The sequence below is a fragment of the Channa argus genome, chromosome 13 (assembly GCF_033026475.1).
Source record: "Channa argus isolate prfri chromosome 13, Channa argus male v1.0, whole genome shotgun sequence".
NCBI classification, from domain to species: Eukaryota; Metazoa; Chordata; class Actinopteri; order Anabantiformes; family Channidae; genus Channa; species Channa argus.
The window spans coordinates 3,724,462-3,746,207 of record NC_090209.1 but is presented as its reverse complement, the minus strand read 5'-3'; the positions used below and the strand labels follow the sequence as shown (position 1 = coordinate 3,746,207).

Here is a 21,746-nt window from a genome sequence, read left to right as displayed (position 1 = left end):
TTACTGTGTGGGTTGTTTAGAGGAGACTTCCTGTTTCAATCCCCAGGCTGACAAAACCACATTTGAGTATGTGCACCTGATAAAATGCAGGAAATTACAATGCATAGAAAAAAATAAAACAGAAAATCAAAATTATGCTAAACCCTTGAGAGTTCACATTGCAATCATATTATAGGTTTAAATTTACTTGTGTATAAAGTCACATGTAGATTTTCTGTGATTTTCATGTCATTTTCTCACCATTGAATATATGTAGAACTGAAACTAAATTAGAGTGTCTCTAGTTTGTCAGCTTATGCTTCCAGGATCATTTTTAACATTTAGTATGTGGCCTATAAGTTGACTGCATTACAGTGATACATTATTTCCAGATAACTGTAACTTCCTCAGTTACACCCACCAGCATGGAGGAGTTATCTGATAGTAGTTAGGTTTATATAAAGACTTATAATTTCCTGTGATGAATTGCCATTCTTGAGATAGCTGGTGTGTAATCTAGATATATTATCTATTAATATTAAAAACTGATAATAAAATTATGCCTTCTTTGGTACTTGACCTCTTTAAAACAACCACATTAAATTTATAATAAAAACTCAAGATGTGAGCAAGGTCAACACTTTCAGCTTTAAGGTTTGACAAAAGTGACACATTACCATTCAGGAGTTACAGCCACTTACATTTACACACCCCCAGTTTTGGTGACTCATAAATGAAATAAATAGCTAACAAGCAGTTGCATGGTCAGGGCTTCTGTGGCGCAGGAGGTAGGGCGGTCAACCAGTAATCCACCAGATGCTGGTTTGATCCCTGGCTCCTCCGGTCACATATTGAAGTGTGCTTGAGCCTGAGACTGAGAGACTGAACCCCAACTTAGTTGCTCCCGGTGAGTGTTGGCCTGCTTCATAGCAGCTCCCCCATCAGTGTGTGAATGTGTGTGTGATTGTGAGTGTGAATGAGAAGCAGTGTAAAACGATTTGAGTACCAATAAGCTGTCCTTTTTATTGTAAGCAACAGTCCAAATATTATATTTTTACCACAAAAGAATCACATTTTTGAGGCATATTAGAATTAATTTTATTACAGTGAGTTTTTCCTTTATACATGCAGCAAGATTTGCAACAAGGGCATTAATTAGGTTTGTCAAGTTAAATAATGAAAATAATATTTGTTGTAATCTGTCTATTAGCTACTGTAGTTGTCCCAAAGATAACTGTACAGTATATTAACACACAGATGGGAAGTTGTTCAAATTTGAATGTTTTTTTTATGAAATTGAAATAAATTGTCTGCCACTGACAGTTTATTTGGCCTGTAGATGACTGTATGGTCTGTGGTATTTGAAGGGGAACCTCAGCCTCATTAAGCATGTCTTCGGATCGTGGGACGAAACTGAATTAACCAGAAAAAACCCACACAGGCATAGAGAGAACATGCAAATTTTACCCAGAAAGAAAATTGAGAGATGCCAAGTGGACCTTCTAGCGCTAAGGTGGTTAACCACTCAACCATTCTGCTGCTCTACTTCAGCCTCATGTCCAATTCTCATGCAATATGCAATGAGAACAAATGTGTAGCAAAGCTTAAAATTCAACACAATCAGCGTATTGTTGTAAAAGTATTACAAAATCTGCATAGCATTGAGCCTCCCCACCACAACAGGTGCTTTTGTTTTCTTCACAAATCTTTCTGAAAGATAACTTGTTGAGCTTTGTTGGACTTAAGCACATCATAGGGAATGTAACAAAGAACAACAACCACATGTCCATAGCAGCCCAGTATGATGAGGAATGGGATAAAAAATGCAGTAGGTGTCCATCCAAGGGTGTACTTCAGGTAATCGTCAACGTATGTTGAACATCCCTCAGTGTGGTTTCCAGATGTCTTAATGTAGAACATGTCAGGAAGACTGTGAATACCCACTAGAAGCCAAACCATGACTGAGATAACCACAGAGTGAGTCGGAGTTAATCTGCCCCTCACTTTCATTTAACGCTTGGTGAGGAAGTGAGGAAGCTGATGCTGCCGTGACCAGTGACGACATGTACACCCGCATGTCGTCATTCAATGACGTTCTCTCCTAATTCATTCTGATTAGGAGAGATGGCATCCATCCTACTTTAGATGGTGCAGCTTTCTTATCCAGAAATATGGCTGGTTTTATTAGTCAACCAAAAAAATGACAATCCAGAGTTGAGCCTAGGATGCAGAGATCCAGTCCTACACACCTCTCTGCAGTGTCCTAACAACCATCACCCCCCCCCAACTCCCACATACTTATAGAGACTGTGTCTGTTCCCTGACCTAAATTACATAAAGTAAATATGACAACAAGAGGAGTTAATCATAATAACCTAATAAAAGTTAAGACTACTCCTCTTACAGAACAAAACCCCAAAGCTATTAAATGTGGATTATTAAAGATCAGATCTCTCTTTTCTAAATCTCTGTTAGTAAATGACTTAATAAGTGATCATCAATTCAATTTATTTTCTCTTACTGAAACCTGGTTGCAGCAGGAAGAATATGTCAGTATAAATGAGTCGACCCCCCCAAGTCATATTAATTATCATGTTCCTAGAAGCACAGGCCGAGGTGGAGGAGTTGCAGCAATCTTCCATTGTAGCTTATCAATAAACAATAGGCCTAAACATAGTTATAACTCTTTTGAGAGCCTTACTCTTAGCCTTTCACACCCAAACTGGAAAACTCAAAAACCACTATTATTTGTTATCGTGTACCGTCCTCCAGTCCCTTATTCAGAGTTTTTGATTGAATTTTCTGATTTTCTATCTGATTTAGTGCTTAGTACAGATAAAGTCATTATAGTGGGTGATTTTAACATTCATGTAGATGCTGACAGTAACTGTCTGAGCACTGGGTTTAATTCATTATTAGATTCAATTGTTTTTTCCCAAAATGTAAATAAACCCACTCACTGTTTTAGTCACACGTTAGACCTGATCCTTACGTATGGAATTGAAACGGATAATTTAACCATATTTCCTTACAACTCTCTTCTGTCTGACCATTTTTTAATAACATTTGAATTTAGAATAACGGACTATATAGCAGTTGGGGAAAAATTCCACTATAGCAGATGCTTAAGTGAAAAAGCTGTCAACAAATTTAAAGAAATAATTCTTTCATTATTTGCTTCACCATATGTTAATACAATGGAAAGTAGCCACCTTAATGTTACTCTTGCAAAAGTTGGTTATCTGACAATTCTGCAGCCTTACTGCCCACAATACTCGATAGTGTTGCCCCTCTGAAAAAGAAGGAAGTAAACCAGAAGAGGTGATCTCCATGGTATAATTCACAAACACGCAACTTAAAACAGGCAACATGAAAGTTGGAATGGAAGTGGCGTTCCAGAAATTTAGAAGAATCTCATTTAGCCTGGAAAAATAGTTTAAAAATGTACAAAAAAGCTCTCCGTGATGCCAGAGCAGCATATTATTCATCATTAATAAAGGAAAACAAGAACAACCCCCGGTTTCTGTTCAGCACTGTAGCCAGGCTGACTAAGAACCATAGTTCTGTTGAGCCTAGTTTTCCCTTAACTCTGAGCAGCAATGACTTCATGACCTTCTTTATGAATGAAATTGTAGCTATTAGAGAAAGAATTCACCAGATCCTCCCCCCAAAAATTACAGATAGATCTTCATGTACAGCAGTGCTAGAGTCATCGATAAGGCCTCAATCCCTCTTAGACTGTTTTTTACCCATAGATCTCTCTGAGCTAACTTCAGTTATTACCTCATCTAAACCAAAAACCTGTCTGCTAGACCCTATTCCAACTAAGCTGCTCAAGGAGCTTCATCCTTTATAGATACGTTCGTATTAGATATCGTCAATCTATCTTTAGAAACAGACTATGTACCACAGGCCTATAAGGTTGCTGTAATTATACCACTACTTAAAAAAACCTGTCTTGACCCAGGTGTTTTAGAACAATTACAGACCATTATCTAATCTCCCCTTTATTTCTAAAATAATTGAAAAAGTAGTTACAAAACAATTATGTGATCACCTTTACAGGAATAATTTGTATGAAGACTTTCAGTCAGGATTTATAGTTCATCATACAGAAGCAGCACTGGTAAAAGTCACCAACTATCTTCTCATGGCCTCAGATAATGGACTCATCTCTACACTTGTTTTGTTAGATCTGCATTTGATACCATTGATCATAACATTTTATTACAGAGACTGGAAGATGAAAGTGGGATTAAAGGAACTGCACTAGGTTGTTTTAAATCTTATCTGTCTGATAGATTTCAATTTGTTCATGTTAATGATGAATCCTCCATGCACACAAAGGTTAGCTATGGAGTTCCACAAGGCTCTGTGTTAGGACCAATACTTTTTACTTTATATATGTCTCCTTTAGGCAACATTATTAGAAAACACTCCATAAATTTCAACTGTTATGCTGATGATACCCAGCTATATTTATCTATGGAACCAGATGAAAATAATCAGTTAATAAAGCTTCAAGTCTACAAGACATAAAGGCCTGGATGTCCCACAATTTTTTACTTTTAAACTCATACAAAACTGAAGTTATAGTATTTGGGCCCAAAAATCTCAGAGATATGATGTCCAACCATATTGTTACTCTAGATGGCATAAGTCTGGCCTCCAGTACTACTGCAAGGAACCTTGGAGTTATTTTTGATCAGGATTTGTCCTTTACCTCACATATAAAACAAATCTCTAGAACAGCCTTCTTCCACCTACAGAACATTGCCAAAATTAGGAGCATCCTGTCTCAAAGTGATGCCGAAAAACTGGTCCATGCATTTGTTACCTCTAGGTTGGACTACTGTAATTCCCTACTTTCAGGATGCCCCACTAACTCCCACTAAGAGCCTGCAATTAATCCAAAATGCCGCAGCAAGAGTGCTGACTGGAACTAGCAAGAGAGATCATATTTCACCTTCACTAGCTTCTCTGCATTGGCTTCCCATTAAATGTAGAATAGAATTTAAAACCCTGCTTCTTACATATAAAGCTCTGAATGTTCAGGCTCCATCATATATAAAAGATCTCATACCACCATATCATCCCAGTAGACCACTTCGCTGTGAGAATGCAGGCCTACTTGTGTTCCCAGAATTTCCAAAGGTAGAATGGGAGGTAGAGCCTTTAGCTATCAAGCTCCTCTCTTGTGGAACCAGCTCCCAGTTCAGATTCGGGAAGCAGACACCCTCTCTACTTTTAAGTCTAGGCTTAAAACCTTCCTCTTTAATAAAGCATATAGTTAGTTATAGTTATGCTGCCATAGACTTAGACTGCTGGGGGACCCACCCCCCGATGCACTGAGCTCCTTTCCTCCTCTTGACCATCTCTCCTCTCCTCTCACCCCGCAATTGTCACCATTGTATGTCATTAACTCTGTGTGTTCTCTTCCGTAGTTGTCTTTGTCCTTCTCTGTCCCCCTCTCTCTGTCCCTTTCTGCTGGTGTCCCCCGGCTTTAAAGCTGTGTGTCTTCCAGCGTGCAGCTACTGGTCCTACCAATCTGCCCGATGTTTTGTTGTTGCACTGTTCTTTTCTCTCTCCCCTTTCCACTCACCCCAACCGGTCGAGGCAGATGGCCGTCCACCCTGAGCCTGGTTCTGCTGGAGGTTTCTTCCGTTAAAGGGAGTTTTTCCTCTCCACTTTTGCCTATGGCTTGCTCCAGGGGAAATTGTTGGGTCGTCTTTATACAACTTTCTAATATTGACTTTATTCTGTAAAGTGCCCTGAGATGACTTTGTTGTGAATTGGCGCTATATAAATAAAGTTAAATTGAATTGAATTGAATTAAGATGAGAACAGGAGGCAGGAATTTCCCTGTAAATTCAAAGCTGATATGAGGACAAGATGTCATATTCATCATGTGACCTGGAAACCAACAAATACAGTCCTGGTAATGACTGTGGTGCATTGATGTGTCAAATGTTAAAATTAACCAGGCTTCCTGGTCAGGTTTTACTCTTCTTAGAAACACCGTGGGAGTAAACAAGAAATGTACTATGAACATTTGTTCTCACAGGGTTGGGTAATTACTCTAAATTATCTTGTGGTTTACATTGAGTGTGCAGGATGCATACAGAAAGTGATGCAAACCTCCTCGTATTTTCCATGTTAACAAGCCCAAAGAAAGGTTTTATCTTCTGACAAATTAGGGGCAAGTTCCTAAGACCCAGGTCTTGATAAACTAAAACAAAACTACAAACAAATTCTGTAAGGTGATCATGTCTATTGTTTGTGAAGCTGTAAGTAAAACATATCTGATCAGAAATAGCCAGTGTGAGCGAGACTTTTTAAACGTCTGTGCTATTTTTGTAAGACTTTAGAATCATATGACTGAATAACAATGTGCAAAAATACACATCACATATCGTAAATACAGCTTTCAAAATATAACTATGATCTCAACACGTTTTTATTGCCATGGCATCAGATTCTGCCACTTTGTAAAGTTGCTCCAGAGCTATAACATTGAGAATTTAATCACCCATTTAGTCAAAATTTAACAATATGTTATTTTCTGGTCAGAAGTCAGTAATATAACTCCTCTCTGTGAGTGTGCTGGTGTATTCTATGAAGAGAATGCAGATTTATTGTGGCTTTTTGTTCAGAGATCATGTCCTATGAAACCCTCTCTCAAATAGCATGTCAATGTTCAAGTTTTTAAGCATTTGTGGAAATATTAAGTTACAGTAGATATGTTTGTGTTATAAACACATTTTGATAACAATTAAAAGTTTGTTTGTTGATTTGTTACATAGATAAATATATTCTCATTTAACACTTAGTGAGGAAGTGAGGAAACTGATGCTGTCGTATAAAGTTGAAGCAGAATCTTGTTATCTTGCAGAACACATCTCCAAAGATCAATTTAATGGTCATAAAGTAGTAAGTTTAGAATTTTTGTTTTTAATTTGTGGTATTTACATGTAGATACATTAAACAGTACAGACCATGGCACCTTTTTGTCACCCACATTTTAAGTGAGCACTGAAGAGCCTAAAAACTATTAAGTGATCTATAGTAAGTCTCCATCTATTATCTTATCTGACTGAAGCGTATCCCAGCAGTCATTGAGCGAGAAGCCGGATCCACATTGGACAGGACTCTGATACTCATAATATGTTAGAGCTCATAACAATATTCACTCTACCTGTTTCTGTAAATTCTGATTTCAGCGTATTTGATTAGTTTCACAAGGATTTAGTTTGTTTTTCAATGTTACATTTCCCCTTTAACTTAATTACATATCATGCTCCAATGCAATTTTTTACAAAATGTTACAAAAATAAAAACTGCAAAAATGAATTGAATTGGAATGTTTCTGTATATACATGGATACATTGGCAAATAAATGTAATCAGCAATATCAGAATAATTGGAAAAAATAATAATAAAAATAATTTTTAAGTGAAGATTTCCCAGTTTTAACACTGGACAGTTTTTCACAGAATTACTATGAAACATGTTTACTTTTGTTAAAGTTCTTCTTCAGTTATTGTTGGGGCCACAGAGTTGGAGTCTGATAAAGACAAACCTTTGAACATGTGACGAGCTCGCTGGAGCAAACGTCTGAGCTGAGCAGGAATTTTTTCATTTCCATGAAGGTAAATCAGAGGGTTGAGAGCACTGTTCAGACACACAAGTCCACGACTTATTTGCTGAGCTATGTAGACTCCATTACACCACTGATGTTGTATACTCTGTTTGGACAAAACTCTTGACCAGAGGTTGAGGTTCTTGAATATATGATAGGGAATGTAACAAACAGAGAAGAGAAGAATCAGGATCAACAGTAACTTCAGGCTTCGTCGTTTCTGTACGTTGTCAATTCTTGTCATTGTTGTTAAAACTACAATCATGTGTCCATAGCAGCCCAGTATTATGATGAATGGGACACAAAATCCAGTAAATGTCCACCCAAGGTTATATTTAAGGTAATCCTCAATATACATATTATTGGTGGTATCGTAGCATTTTTCAGAATTGTTTTCAAATGTTTTGGGGTAGAACGTGTCTGGAAGACTTTGGACACTCACCAACAGCCAAACCATGACTGAGATAACCACAGAGTGAGTGAGAGTTAATCTGCCCATCACTCTAACTGGATGGACAATAGCCTTAGTGTAGAACATGTCAGGAAGACTTTGAATCTTGTTATCTTGCAGAAAACATCTTGGAAGACCCATTTCCTTTCCATTAAGTAGTAAACCACTAGGAACGGTAGTGTGAGCAGATACAAAATATCAGCAAGTCAAAGGTTGAGAACAAAAACATTGATGATCTTTAGTTTCTTCCAGTTCTGCATCAAAGACTTCAATCGCCATCCATTAGCTACCAGACCAATGATGAATACTAAGATGTAAAGAGGAGACAGAAATCTGCCTGTAAAGTCAGAGCTGACCTCTTTACAAGATGTGGTATTCATCGTCTTCTGGTCAGCAGGCAGTAAAAATCCTTCTCTCTGTGATCGCTGTTCCGCTCTAAAGATTTATAGTTACAGAATTACTGTGTGGGTTGTTTAGAGGAGACTTCCTGTTTCAATCCCCAGGCTGACCAAACCACATTTGAGTATGTGCACCTGATAAAATGCAGGAAATCACAATGCGTAGGAAAGAAAATTAAAACAGAAAATGTAATTTAGGCAATTTTGCAATCATATTATAAGTTTAAATTTACTTGTGTGTAAAGTCACATGTAGATTACCTGTCATTTTCATGTCATTTTCTCACCATTGAATATTTGTAGAACTGAAACTAAATTAGAGTGTCTTTAGTTTGGTAGCCTATGCTTCTAGCATCATTTTTAACATTTAGTATGTGGCAATAGTTGACTGCATTATTGTGATACATTATTTCCAGGTAACTTCCTCAGTTACACCCACCAGCATGGAGGAGTTATCTGTTAGTCGTCAGGTTTATATAAAGACTTCCTGTGATGAATTGCCATTCTTGAGACAGCTGGTGTGTAATCTACATATATTATCTATTAAGATTAAAAAACTGATCATAAAATTATGCCTTCTTTGGTACTTGACCTCTGTAAAACAACCACATTAAATTTATAATAAAACACTCAAGATGTGAGCAAGGTCAACACTTTCAGCTTTAAGGTTTGACAAAAGTGAGACATTAACCATTCAGGAGTTACAGGCACCTACATTTACACACCCCCAGTTATGGTGACTCATAAATGAAACTAGAAAAGGCAATTTCCAAGGAAATTACGTGGGAGAGCTGTTAAGTCGCCCGGTAGAGGCCGACCGCTCAGAAGCGGCTGAGAGCAGAGGCGTTTGTACGTTCAAAGCCGCAAACGCTGAAGAGAGATAAATACAAACAAAAAGAGAAAGAAGAAGATGACAAGAAAAGGAAAAAATCCAAAATCCCAGGAAAAGTTGAATTAAGAAAAGAAAAAAGTAGAAAGTAACAATGGAGGAAGTAAATAAGTAAAAAGTTGATATTTAAAGTGTAAAGAAGCAGAAAAAGAAGCAAAGTAAAAAGTTGCTATTGAAAGTGTAAAGAAAAAAGTAAGAAGTGAAAAAGCAACAACTTGATTAACAAAAGTGGAAAGAAGTAGTAAGAAACAAAGGAAAAGGTAAATATTCCCAAAGTTAAAAGAAACAAAGAAAGAAGCAAAATAAAAAAGTTGCTATTAAAAGTGTAAAGGAAGAAGTGAAAAAGCAACAACTTGATTAACAAAAGTGGAAAGAAGTAGTAAGAAACAAAGGAAAAGGTAAATATTCCCAAAGTTAAAAGAAACAAAAAAAGAAGCAAAGTAAAAAAGTTGCTATTAAAGTGTAAAGAAAAAAGCTAGAAGTAACTACTTAGAAATGAAGGAACCATTTTAATGCTGAAAAACTGTTGAAAAAAAAAAAACTTGAAAAGAGCTTTTAATTTGAAAGTGTGTTTCCTGTCTGTGTCTGCGTGGTAGTTTGTGTGTCCACTGTAGGGAGACTTCAAAACAAACTCATTTTAGCATTTAAATGCTAAATAATTAAAATAAGAATGATAAAAGGCTTTTATTTGGAAAGTGTGTTTCCTGTCTGTGGGTGTGTGTGTAGGGAAACTTCACCACAAAGTCATTTTAGCATTTAAATGCTAAAAAGTGGATAAAATATTATGAAAGGCTTTTATTTTGAAAGTGTGTTTCCTATCTGTGAGGGTGTGTGTGTAGGGAAACATCACCACAAAGTCATTTTAGCATTTAAATGCTAAAAAGTGGCTAACATATTATGAAAGGCTTTTATTTTGAAAGGGTATTTCCTGTCTGTGAGGGTGTGTGTCTGTGTGTGTCTCCACTGTGTATGTTGAGGGAGAAAAACTCAGGTAAAGTGTGTGGACACAGCTCTGAGGCTGATTACATGACGTCATGCAGCTGTGTCCGTTACCATGACAATGACTGCTGCCTGCCTGCTGAGTCATGTGAGCCAAATGCAAAGGCAGGCTGGAAAAGTACTGAGACTATGCCTCGCAAAATGCTCAAAATATGAAAAAGTATTAGTCCTATCGAAACAATTCAAAAACTGTGAGTGACAAAAGGCTTCAATGAACACACTGATGTACTTTATTTGAAGATACTCCATAAAATGAAGGCGTGGTGGCAATTTGAAAACAGCCCCCCGTTTGTGATTTGAGGAGAATTTAAGAACCTCTGTTATAATGGGCTCCAATGGGAGTTTCAGACGGCACTCTCTCCGCTTCTGGACTCTTGGAGAAAGAACCGTCAGTCCTGTCACTATGAGAGTTATATTTACTGAAAGAAGACAAAAATACCTACATTCTGATGTATAGTTTGTTTATGTAAGATTAAAGTTGATTGAAGGAAAGAAGGAAAAGAAGGAAAAAAGTTGCTAAAAGTGGAAGCTGAAAAGTTAGAGTGCGTGTGATGTCACCCACTCTAGCTGCTCCAACATTCCGCAATACACACTAATGGAAAAGTTGAAAAAGCTCCAAAAGTTGCCTAAAACTAAAACTGCGATTATTCAAAAAGTATAAAAGATACAAAGAAGCTGATCCACCCAGAAAAAGTTGAAAGGATCTAGACCCGTATAAAGTTTAAATGAAGTTTCTACTCCAAAGTATGATGACACAAGAGGCAGATGAAAAGTGGCAAGTTGAAGGGAAGTTTTAAGTGGCTTCCATTCATTTTCAATGGTAAAAAAAGTTGATAAAAAGTGAAATCTAATAAAAAGTATAAAAGTTATTAATAAGAAAAGTAATAGCATAGATCTCCTAAAAGAGACCTACGTTTAGGAAGTGGAACGAAGTTTCTACGACAAACTGTCTAGGAGGAGATAGTGACCGAAAAACGGCGAAATAATAATAATAATAAAGAAAAGGATCTCATAAGTGTGAGAGCTGTGCTTACAGCTCTCCCACTAATGAGAGCTGTGCTTACAGCTCTCCCACTAATAAATAGCTAACAAGCAGTTGCATGGTCAGGGCTTCTGTGGCGCAGGAGGTAGAGCGGTCATCCACTAATCCACTAGTTGCTGGTTTGATCCCTGGTTGTCCACAAAGCAAATATCAAGTTCTGGAACACAAATACCAAGTGAGGAAATAAGTGAGAGCATACTGAGCTCAGGAGTCCAGCTCCTTCAAAGCTGTCCTTTTTATTGCAAGCAACAGTCCAAATATTATATTTTTACCACAAAAGAATCACATTTTTGAGGCATATTAGAATTAATTTTATTACAGTGAGTTTTTCCTTTATACATGCAGAAAGATTTGCAACAAGGGCATTAATTAGGTTCATCAAGTTAAATAATGAAAATAATATTTGTTGTAATCTGTCTATTAGCTACTGTAGTTGTCCCAAAGATAACTGTACAGCATTTTAACACACAGATGGGAATTTGATCAAATTCAAATTTGAATGTTTTTTTTATGAAATTGAAATAAATTGCCTGCCGATCACTCTAACTGGATGGACAATAGCAAGGTACCTGTACACACTGATAACCACAACATAGGCTGTCAGGTAATTCTCAACATATATGAAAGATGTGGTATCAAAATACCTGCTAGTGTTGTTTAATATACAAAATGTCTGGAAGACTCTGGACACTGACCAAGAACCAAACTGTGATTGAGACTGTTAATAAAGTAGTAAAGTAGAGGGGGAGGCTAATAATTAGAGATATGTTGGACCTGTAAATAAGGTGTGTAAGATCCTCTCACTCTCTTCCACCAGGAATGATGACTTCAATCTTGTTTTGCCTTATATACTTTACACACACACTCATTTCACACCCATCCCAACAGTGCTTACACCACTGACCTGCTCCCAAATATAAATGATTTGTATCTTTATTATTGAAATAAAACATGTTGCACTGCTTATGTGTGGTCTCCCTCCTTTGTCACATACTGTGGAGCCAGGTTATGACAGAAGACAAATTCCATAGATGATTCAAAACTAGAAAGACTACATAAAATGCTACTGTAGTCACACCTGGTGTTTTTTTCTTTTCTTTAAATGGACTACAATTACCTAGCACTTTTCTACTTTACTGGATAAAGGAATAACTTTAGCACTTTAGCTCTGAATATGTTTAGACATTTAAAACAACAGTTATATACCTCTATGTTTATATGAATCAATACAGATGCATGATACTGGAGCTATATAATGTAGGCATATGAGAAGGAATGAGTCTCTACATTTAACAAGACAAATTTAAGCAGTTTATGTTCCACTGTGTGACTACATTCTGTGTTTTAGAACCATTCATATCTGTAAGTTTTATTCCAGAAAATACCATAATATCTGAGCAAGTTCAATAGGAGTCTACGCACCAACTCTCAGGAAAATTGTTTTTAAGTCTGTCACTAACTTCTCTCATCAAAGAACAATTTTAACAAATGTGTTAATCTATAGTATATTTCACTTGAGAGTTGTTCATCCCATCCCCTATAACAATGAAGTTCAGGAAATGGCAGTAACAAAACAATGACAAGCCAGACAGCACACACTTTTACTGTGAGATACACAACAAGAGTAGATATTACAAACAAGTTCAGACAAGTTAATCAGACAAACTGTGACAAAATTGGCTTAAAAAAATACACAGATGAATGTAAACTTGTTGTGAAAGTGAAAAGTAGCTTAAATTGCCAACAAAGGAAGCTTCACTGTCATCAGTGTACTTATCATTCTTCTTTTCTCTTTTAATGGTGTAAACAGGAGCAAAACAGTTATGAACTGAGGGCATTTGAAAATCAATTTCAAGAAAAAATATTGCCATTTATTTGGGCCAATACAGTAATAAAGTTGTTTGACTGTTTAACAAACTTGCAAGAGCAACTGTTATTGGTCATTAATATATTTCAATAACAATTTGCCCACTGAAACAGCACATTTTTCACAGAATAGTTATAAAGACATAAGTAAAATTTATCTGATTTTAAAATATGTACTACCTATGTATGTGATTTATGTCACGGGGACACAGTCGGAAGTTTGACAAAGACAAACATTTGAACATGGGGCGAGCTCGCTGGAGAATTACAGACCTGTCTCCCTCCTTCCTTTTCTGGCCAAGACTATGGAAAAAGCAGTCTTCAACCAACTCTCAGACTTCCTTTCCAAGAACAACCTCCTCAATGTCAACCAGTCTGGCTTCAAGAGGGGTCACTCCACAGAAACAGCACTCCTGACTGTTGTGCCACAGGTCAATCATCTTTCTTAATTCTACTTGATCTATCATCAACCTTTGACACTGTGAACCATCAGATACTCTTGTCCACACTCTCTGACTTGGGCATCTCTGGATCAGCTCTAGACTGGCTTTGTTCTTACCTATCAGGACGAACTACTACTAACGAGCTACCAAACGCTGCACGCTCAGCTGACTCGCTCCCAATATTCAAAAAACTGCTGAAAACTGAACTCTTCCGCATCTTCCTATGCACTTAAATCTCTTAAAAAAAACAAACAAACAAAAAAAAAATTTCTGCTCTCTTGCACTTGTATCTCGTGAACTGTGAACACTTTTCTGATAGGACTTTCTTTGATGTTTTCTCCCTGACTTAGATTCTTGCTGCCTTGTACCTCACTTGTAAGTCGCTTTGGATAAAAGTGTCTGCTAAATGACTAAATGTAAAAATGTAAATTCAGGTTGAAACAGAATCTAGTTATCTTGCAGAAAACATCTCCAAAGATCCATTTACTGTTCATAAAGTAGTAAACCATCAGGAAAGGGAGTGTGAGTAGATACAGAATATCAGGAAGTCCAAGGTTGAAAACAAAAACATTGATGATCTTTAGTTTCTTCCAGTTCTGCAGCAAAGCTTTCAATCCCCATCTGTTAGCTACCAGACCAACGATGAACACTAAGACGAGAACAGAAGGCAGGAATTTTCCTGTAAATTCAAAGCTGGTATAAGGACAAGATGTCATATTCATCATGTGACCTGGGAAACCAACAAATACAGTCCTGATAATGACTGTTGTGCATTGATGTCTCAAATGTTAAAATTAACTGAGGCTTCCTGGTCAGCTTTTACTCTACTTGCAAACACCGTGGGAGTAAACAAGAAATGTACTATGAACATTTGTTCTCACAGGGTTGGGTAATTATTCTAAACTATGTTGTGGTTAGTGTGCAGGATGCAAACAGGAAGTGATGCAAATCTCTTCCTATTTTCTATGTTAACAAGCCCAAAGAAAGGCAAGACCCCAAGACCCAGGTCTAGATAAACTAAAACAAAACTACAAACAAATTCTGTAATGTCATTTGTCCTTTTCTGGTCACACCATAATCCTCTCCAACTCTGTTAGCAACCTGGGGGTCAAGTTCGACCCCCACCTGTCATTCGAAACACATGTCCAACACCTCTGCAAAATTGCATTTTTTTCATCTGAGAAACATAGCCAAACTCCGCCCCTCTCTGTCCCTCTGTGTCACTGAAAGGCTGGTCCACGCTTTTGTCTCCTCCAGGCTGGACTACTGCAATGCACTTGTCATTGGAATCTTCGGCAGGAGCCTTCAAAAGCTCCAATATGTTCAAAACAGCACCGCCATAATCCTTATGAGAGTGCGGAAACACCAACACATCATTCCTGTCCTCCGGACACTTCACTGGCTCCCCATCCACCTTTGCATTGATTATAAAGTCCGTCTACTCACCCACCAGTGCATCCATGGAAATGCCCCACAGTATATTAAGAACTTCACACATTGCAATCTACAACTAGACACCTCCGTTCCACCAACACCTATCGCCTCTACCCACCCAGACCCAAACTCCATACAATGGGGGACCGAGCCTTCTCAGCAGCTGCTCCACGGCTATGGAACGCTCTGCCTGAGAACCCGAGGGCACCACAGACTGTGGACTCTTTCAAAAAACAGTTAAAGACTTTTTTGTTTAGAAAAACATTCTAAAGTGATCATTACTTTTTACTTTAATGCTGTGTTATTCTATGTTTTATATGTTTTTAGGCTTTACATGTTTATTATATTTTATTCTTGGTTTTAATCCGCTTGTGTAGCACTTTGAGATTTGTTAGCAAATGTAAAGTCCTTTATAAATAAAATGAATTATTATTATTATTATTAATGTTTGTGAAGCTGTAAGTAAAACATATCTGATCAGAAATAGCCAATGTGAGCGAGATGTATTAAAAGTCTGTGCTATTTTTGTAAGACTTTAGAATCATATGACTGAATAACAATGTGCAAAAATACACATCACATATCCTAAATACAGCTTTGAAAATATAACTATGATATCAACACGTTTTTATTGCCATGGCATCAGATTCTGACACTTTGTAAAGTTGCTCCAGAGCTATAACATCGAGAATTTAATCACCCATTTAGTCAAAATTTAACAATATGTCATTTTCTGGTCAGAAGTCAGTAGAATAACTCCTCTCTGTGAGTGAGCTGGTGTATTCTATGAAGAGAATGCAGATTTACGGAAGTGAGACAAAAGTTTGTGGCTTTTTGTTCAGAGATCATGTCCTATGAAACCCTCTCTCAAATAGAATGTAAATGTTCACGTTTTTAAACATTTGTGGAAATAATAAGTTACAGTAGATATGTTTGTGTTATAAACACATTTTGATAACAATTAAAAGTTTGTTTGTTGATTTCTTACATAGATAAATATATTCTCATTTAACGCTTAGTGAGGAAGTGAGGTAGCTGATGCAGTCGTATAAATTCATGTTGAAGCAGAATCTTGTTATCTTGCAGAACACATCTCCAAAGATCAATTTACTGGTCATAAAGTAGTAAGTTTAGAATTTTGGTTTTTAATTTGTGGTATTTACATGTAGATACATTAAACAGTACAGACCATGGCACCTTTTTGTCACCCATATTTTAAGTGAGCACTGAAGAGCCTAAAAACTATTAAGTGATCTATAGTAAGTCTCCATCTATTATCTTATCTGACTGAAGCGTATCCCAGCAGTCATTGAGCGAGAAGCCGGATCCACATTGGACAGGACTCTGATACTCATAATATGTTCAAGCTGATAGCAATATTCACTCTACCTGTTTCTGTAAATTCTGATTTCAGCGTATTTGATTAGTTTCACAAGGATTTAGTTTGTTTTCAATGTTACATTTCCCCTTTAACTTAATTACATATCATGCTCCAATGCAATTTTTTACAAAATGTTACAAAAATAAAAACTGCAAAAATGAATTGAATTGGAATGTTTCTGTATATACATGGATACATTGGCAAATAAATGTAATCAACAATATCAGAATAATTGGAAAAAATAATAATAAAAATAATTTTTAAGTGAAGATTTCCGAGTTTGAACACTGGACAGTTTTTCACAGAATTACTAAGGAACATGTTTACTTTTGTTAAAGTTCTTCTTCAGTTATTGTTGGGGCCATAGAGGTGGAGTCTGATAAAGACAAACCTTTGAACATGTGACGAGCTCGCTGGAGCAAACGTCTGGGCCGAGCAGGAATTTCTTCTTTTCCATGAAGGTAAATCAGAGGGTTGAGAGCACTGTTCAGACACACAAGTCCACGACTTATTTGCTGAGCTATGTAGACTCCATTACACCACTGATGTTGTATACTCTGTTTGGACAAAACTCTTGACCAGAGGTTGAGGTTCTTGAAAATATGATAGGGAATGTAACAAACAGAGAAGAGAAGAATCAGGATCAACAGTAACTTCAGGCTTCGTTGTTTCTGTACTTTGTCAATTCTTGTCATTGTTGTTAAAACTACAGCCATGTGTCCATAGGAGCCCAGTATTATGATGAATGGGACACAAAATCCAGTAAATGTCCACCCAAGGTTATATTGAAGGTAATCCTCAATATACATATTATTGGTGGTATCGTAGCATTTTTCAGACTTGTTTTCAAATGTTTTGGGGTAGAACGTGTCTGGAAGACTTTGGACACTCACCAACAGCCAAACCATGACTGAGATAACCACAGAGTGAGTGAGTGTTAATCTGCCCATCACTCTAACTGGATGGACAATAGCCAGGTACCTGTACACACTGATACAAGTGAGGAAGCCGATGCTACCGTATAAATTCAGGTTGAAGCAGAATCTTGTTATCTTGCAGAAAACATCTTGGAAGACCCATTTCCTTTCCATTAAGTAGTAAACCACCAGGAACGGAAGTGTGAGCAGATACAAAATATCAGCAAGTCCAAGGTTGAGAACAAAAACATTGATGATCTTTAGTTTCTTCCAGTTCTGCATCAAAGACTTCAATCCCCATCCGTTAGCTACCAGACCAATGATGAATACTAAGATGAGAACAGGAGGCAGGAAATTCCCTGGAAAGTCAAAGTCGACTGTAGTACAAGATGTGTTATTCATCGTCTTCTGGTCAGCAGTCAGTACAATACCTTCTCTCTGTGAAGGTTTTCTGTTTTCTGTGCAAAAAATGTGGAATATGAGTGATGAGATAAAAGTTTGTGGCTTTTTGTTGACAGATCACTTCCTATGAAGCCTTTTCTTAAATTTGTGGTCACAGAAATTAAACTGTGTGTGTCAACACAAAGTTAACTTCCTTTAAACTTCAAATCATGACATTCTGCATGTGTTGTCTTTAAAGAGGCACCAGCATATTTCTAAGGAAATGTTTAATTCTGGTGCTCTACTTAAAATGTTTTGAATAATTTACAAATACAAAAACTGCTTATTTTTATTTCTTTAGCTCTGTGTGAGCAGAAAGTGACACGACATTAACCCCTTAGTTTTTAATTTCTTATATCATATATTATATTATATATATATATTATATTATATATCTCCTCCTCCTACATTTAGGCAAACTCTCACCCAGCCTTGTTCATGGTACAATGTCAAGATTTTTGTAATGTCAGGAAGTCGGTAACTAAATGATTGTGCATGACTTTGTGCTCAGAAATGCTCCACGAATGCTCTAAAGCTATCTTGTTCCATAATTGTGACTGTTTTGAAAAAGATGACTAAGCCAAAATAGTTTTGCAACTTTGAACTCTACAGTTCCCACATGCTGGTTTTAATTTCTTAAATAAAATTATACATTTTGGCTGCATTATTGGATAGACATGGTTTTATCATACAAAAACAATTTAAATTTGTCTTTATAGTCTTCATAGTGACATTTCCCTAACGTGCACGTGAAAATTGCAACTGGAGTCTGACATGACACATAGATATTTAAAGGATTGTGTCATCTGCATACATTTAGAGGGGCCAACCCAGATGTTTAGTTTCTTCCAGTTCTGCAGCAGACTTCTTGCATTGGCTATCAGGTCAATGATGGACACTATGATGGGAACAGGAGGCAGGAATCTGCCTGTAACGTCAGATATGGTATTAACCAACAAATAAAGTCTTGCTAATTTATAACTGGTGTATTGATGTCTTCAATGCTTGAATTAGGTGACCTCTCTTGATCAGTGTGGGACATGGTGTGGGACTCACATTGCAGGGCAGAAATTAGTAATATGTCGTGTGGTTTACACCCTGTCAACACAGGATGCACACTGAAAGTGACACAGACATCTTCCTATCTTCTATGTAAACAGACCTAAAAAAAAACTTTACTTCTCTCCAACAGGTTCTTCATGATCATACAGACTATGCACTGTACTGGACAAAATTTATTGATCTACCTAGGACAGAACATCCCACCTTCCCTTTCCCTTTGCTTAATAGGAGACATATCACAGTATGTGAGGGCTTGTGACTGTGAGTCATGGTTGTCTGCAACACTGTTCTTGCTCCGTTCCTCTTTACCAACTACACTGCAGACTTTATGTTCAGCTCAGATATCTGTCACCTGCAGAACTTATCTGATGGACAAAGCAGACTCTTTCTGCTGATAGCAGACAGCAGACAGGAAAACTGGATAAGTTGATCAGGAAGGTCAGCTCAGTCCTGGGGATGCCCCTGGACACAGTACAGGAGGTGGGAGAAAGAAGGATGGTAGGTAAGCGATATTTCCCATTTTGGTTGTTGACCCACCCTTGTCATGTATGAGATGCCAATTAGGACACACACACTAAACCTATGATGACTTTCCATTGACTTAAATTCACTTTTTGGGTGTTATCCAACCCATTCTTAACAAACCCTAACCAGGGACTGTGGCTGTGAATTATTTTTGCCATATGCCCTATATACATGGCATTACTTAGTTAAATTGTCCCTGTAAAAATAAATCAGTACAAATAAATGGATGTTCTGCAAGATAATCCACCCTGATTTTAAATAGCAGCATCATTTCTTTTTCTTGTATAAGACGCCTACTCAGAATAGAATAGTAAATGGAAAATTGCCTCACGTTATCACAGCAGCAGTCTTTGGCTTCTTCGATCTCTGCACTGTAAATAGCATTCATTCTTATTAGAGTAAGTTTTGTCTGGTTGGAGTTCACTAAATATTATTGTTGGGTTTCAAGGAAATCAATGGAAGATTTCCTACCAGATGCTTATGGCTGATAAAGATACTGGTTTCTGGTTATTTCTCCTAATGCAGGGTTAGAAAGAAAATATATAACACAAATATGCAATTACATTACAGAATATATTCATCTATGTAAAAAATCAACAAACAAACTTTTAATTGTTATCAAAATGTGTTTATAACATAAACATATCTACTGTAACTTATTATTTCCACAAATGCTTAAAAACGTGAACATTTACTTGCTATTTGAGAGAGGGTTTCATAGGCAGATTCAAAGGCAGATTCCTCCATTGATAGTTAAAGTGCCGCAAACATGGATATAAGTGTTTGGGGTGTTTTGTGAAAATTGTGAACAAATGTCAAAAAAATGTCTGATGTTTTTGTAGGTTTGGGTTCAAAAGTTGGCATCACGCTATGATAATACAAACATCTCCTTTTTTTTTTTTTTGATAATATGGATGTTGTTTCATCAAAAGTAGATTTATTTATTTATTTGTGTGTTTGTAGTTTCTTAATTCTGAGACCAGGCATAAGTGATCCAGGCTGGTGGACATATTGTTAAATTGTTTTGACTAAAATTGGTGATTAAATTCTCGATGCAATAGCTCTGGAGCGACTTGACAAAGTGGCAGAATCTGATGCCATACCAAAAAAACAAAAACAAAAACGTGTTGTGATCAGAGTTATATTTTCAAAGATGTATTTACGATGTGTGATGTGTATTTTTGCCCATCACGATTCATCACATGATTTCCACTCAGTCTTGCAAAAATAGCACAGACTTTTAATAAGTCTCGCTCACATTGGCTATTTCTGATCAGATATGTTTTACTTACAGCTTCACAAACATTAGACACGATAACCTTCCAGAATTTGCTTGCAGTTTTGTTTTAGTTTATCAAGACCCGGGTCTTGGGAACTTGCCCCTAATTTGTCAGAAGGTAAAACCTTTCTTGGGCTTGTTAACATAGAAGATAGGAAGAGGTTTGCATCACTTCCAGTTTGCATCCTGCACACTCAATGTAAACCACAAGATATTTTAGAATATTTATCCAACCCTGTGAGAACAAATGTTCATAGTACATTTCTTGTTTACTCCCACGGTGTTTGTAAGTAGAGTAAAAGCTGACCAGGAAGCCTCAGTTAATTTAAACATTTGACACATCAATGCACCACAGTCATTACCAGGACTGTATTTGTTGGCTTCCAGGTCACATGATGAATATGACATCTTGTCCTCATCCCAGCTTTGAATTTACAGGGAAATTCCTGCCTCCTGTTCTCATCTTAGTGTTCATCGATGGTCTGGCAGCTAATGTACGGGGACTGAAGTCTTTGATGCTGAACTGGAAGAAACTAAAGATCATCAATGTTTTGTCCTCAACCTTGGACTTGCTGATATTCTGTATCTGCTCACATTCCCGTCCCTTGTGGTTTACTACTTTATGAACAGTAAATGGATCTTTGGAGATGTTTTCTGCAAGATAACAAGATTCTGCTTCAACATGAATTTATACGGCAGCATCGGCTTCCTCACTTGTATCAGTGTGTACAGGTACCTGGCTATTGTCCATCCAGTTAGAGTGATGGGCAGATTAACTCTCACTCACTCTGTGGTTATCTCAGTCATGGTTTGGCTGTTGGTGAGTGTCCAAAGTCTTCCAGACATGTTCTGCACTAAAATGTATGGAAACAAGCCTGGAAATGTTATAAGACCACCCACAAGAGATATGTTGAGGATTACATGAGATACAGCCTTGGGTGGACACTCAGTGGGTTTTGTGTTCCATTCCTCATCCTGCTGGGCTGCTGTGGACACGATTGA

At 37.1% G+C, this 21,746-nt stretch overlaps 1 protein-coding gene and 2 pseudogenes across 1 annotated transcript; 1 reads left to right on the top strand and 2 right to left on the bottom strand.

Annotated features, from left to right (window-relative positions):
* Positions 1-7,491: 7,491 nt before the first annotated feature.
* Positions 7,492-8,467, bottom strand: LOC137140324 (P2Y purinoceptor 1-like; annotated as a pseudogene).
* A 4,980-nt stretch (positions 8,468-13,447) lies between these two features.
* On the bottom strand, positions 13,448-17,919 carry LOC137140322 (P2Y purinoceptor 1-like). Its single transcript, XM_067528618.1, has one exon. The coding sequence runs from the start codon at positions 17,837-17,839 to the stop codon at positions 16,853-16,855; it is 987 nt and encodes a 328-aa protein (XP_067384719.1). The 5' UTR covers positions 17,840-17,919; the 3' UTR covers positions 13,448-16,852.
* A 3,220-nt stretch (positions 17,920-21,139) lies between these two features.
* LOC137139252 (P2Y purinoceptor 1-like) lies at positions 21,140-21,746 on the top strand (annotated as a pseudogene).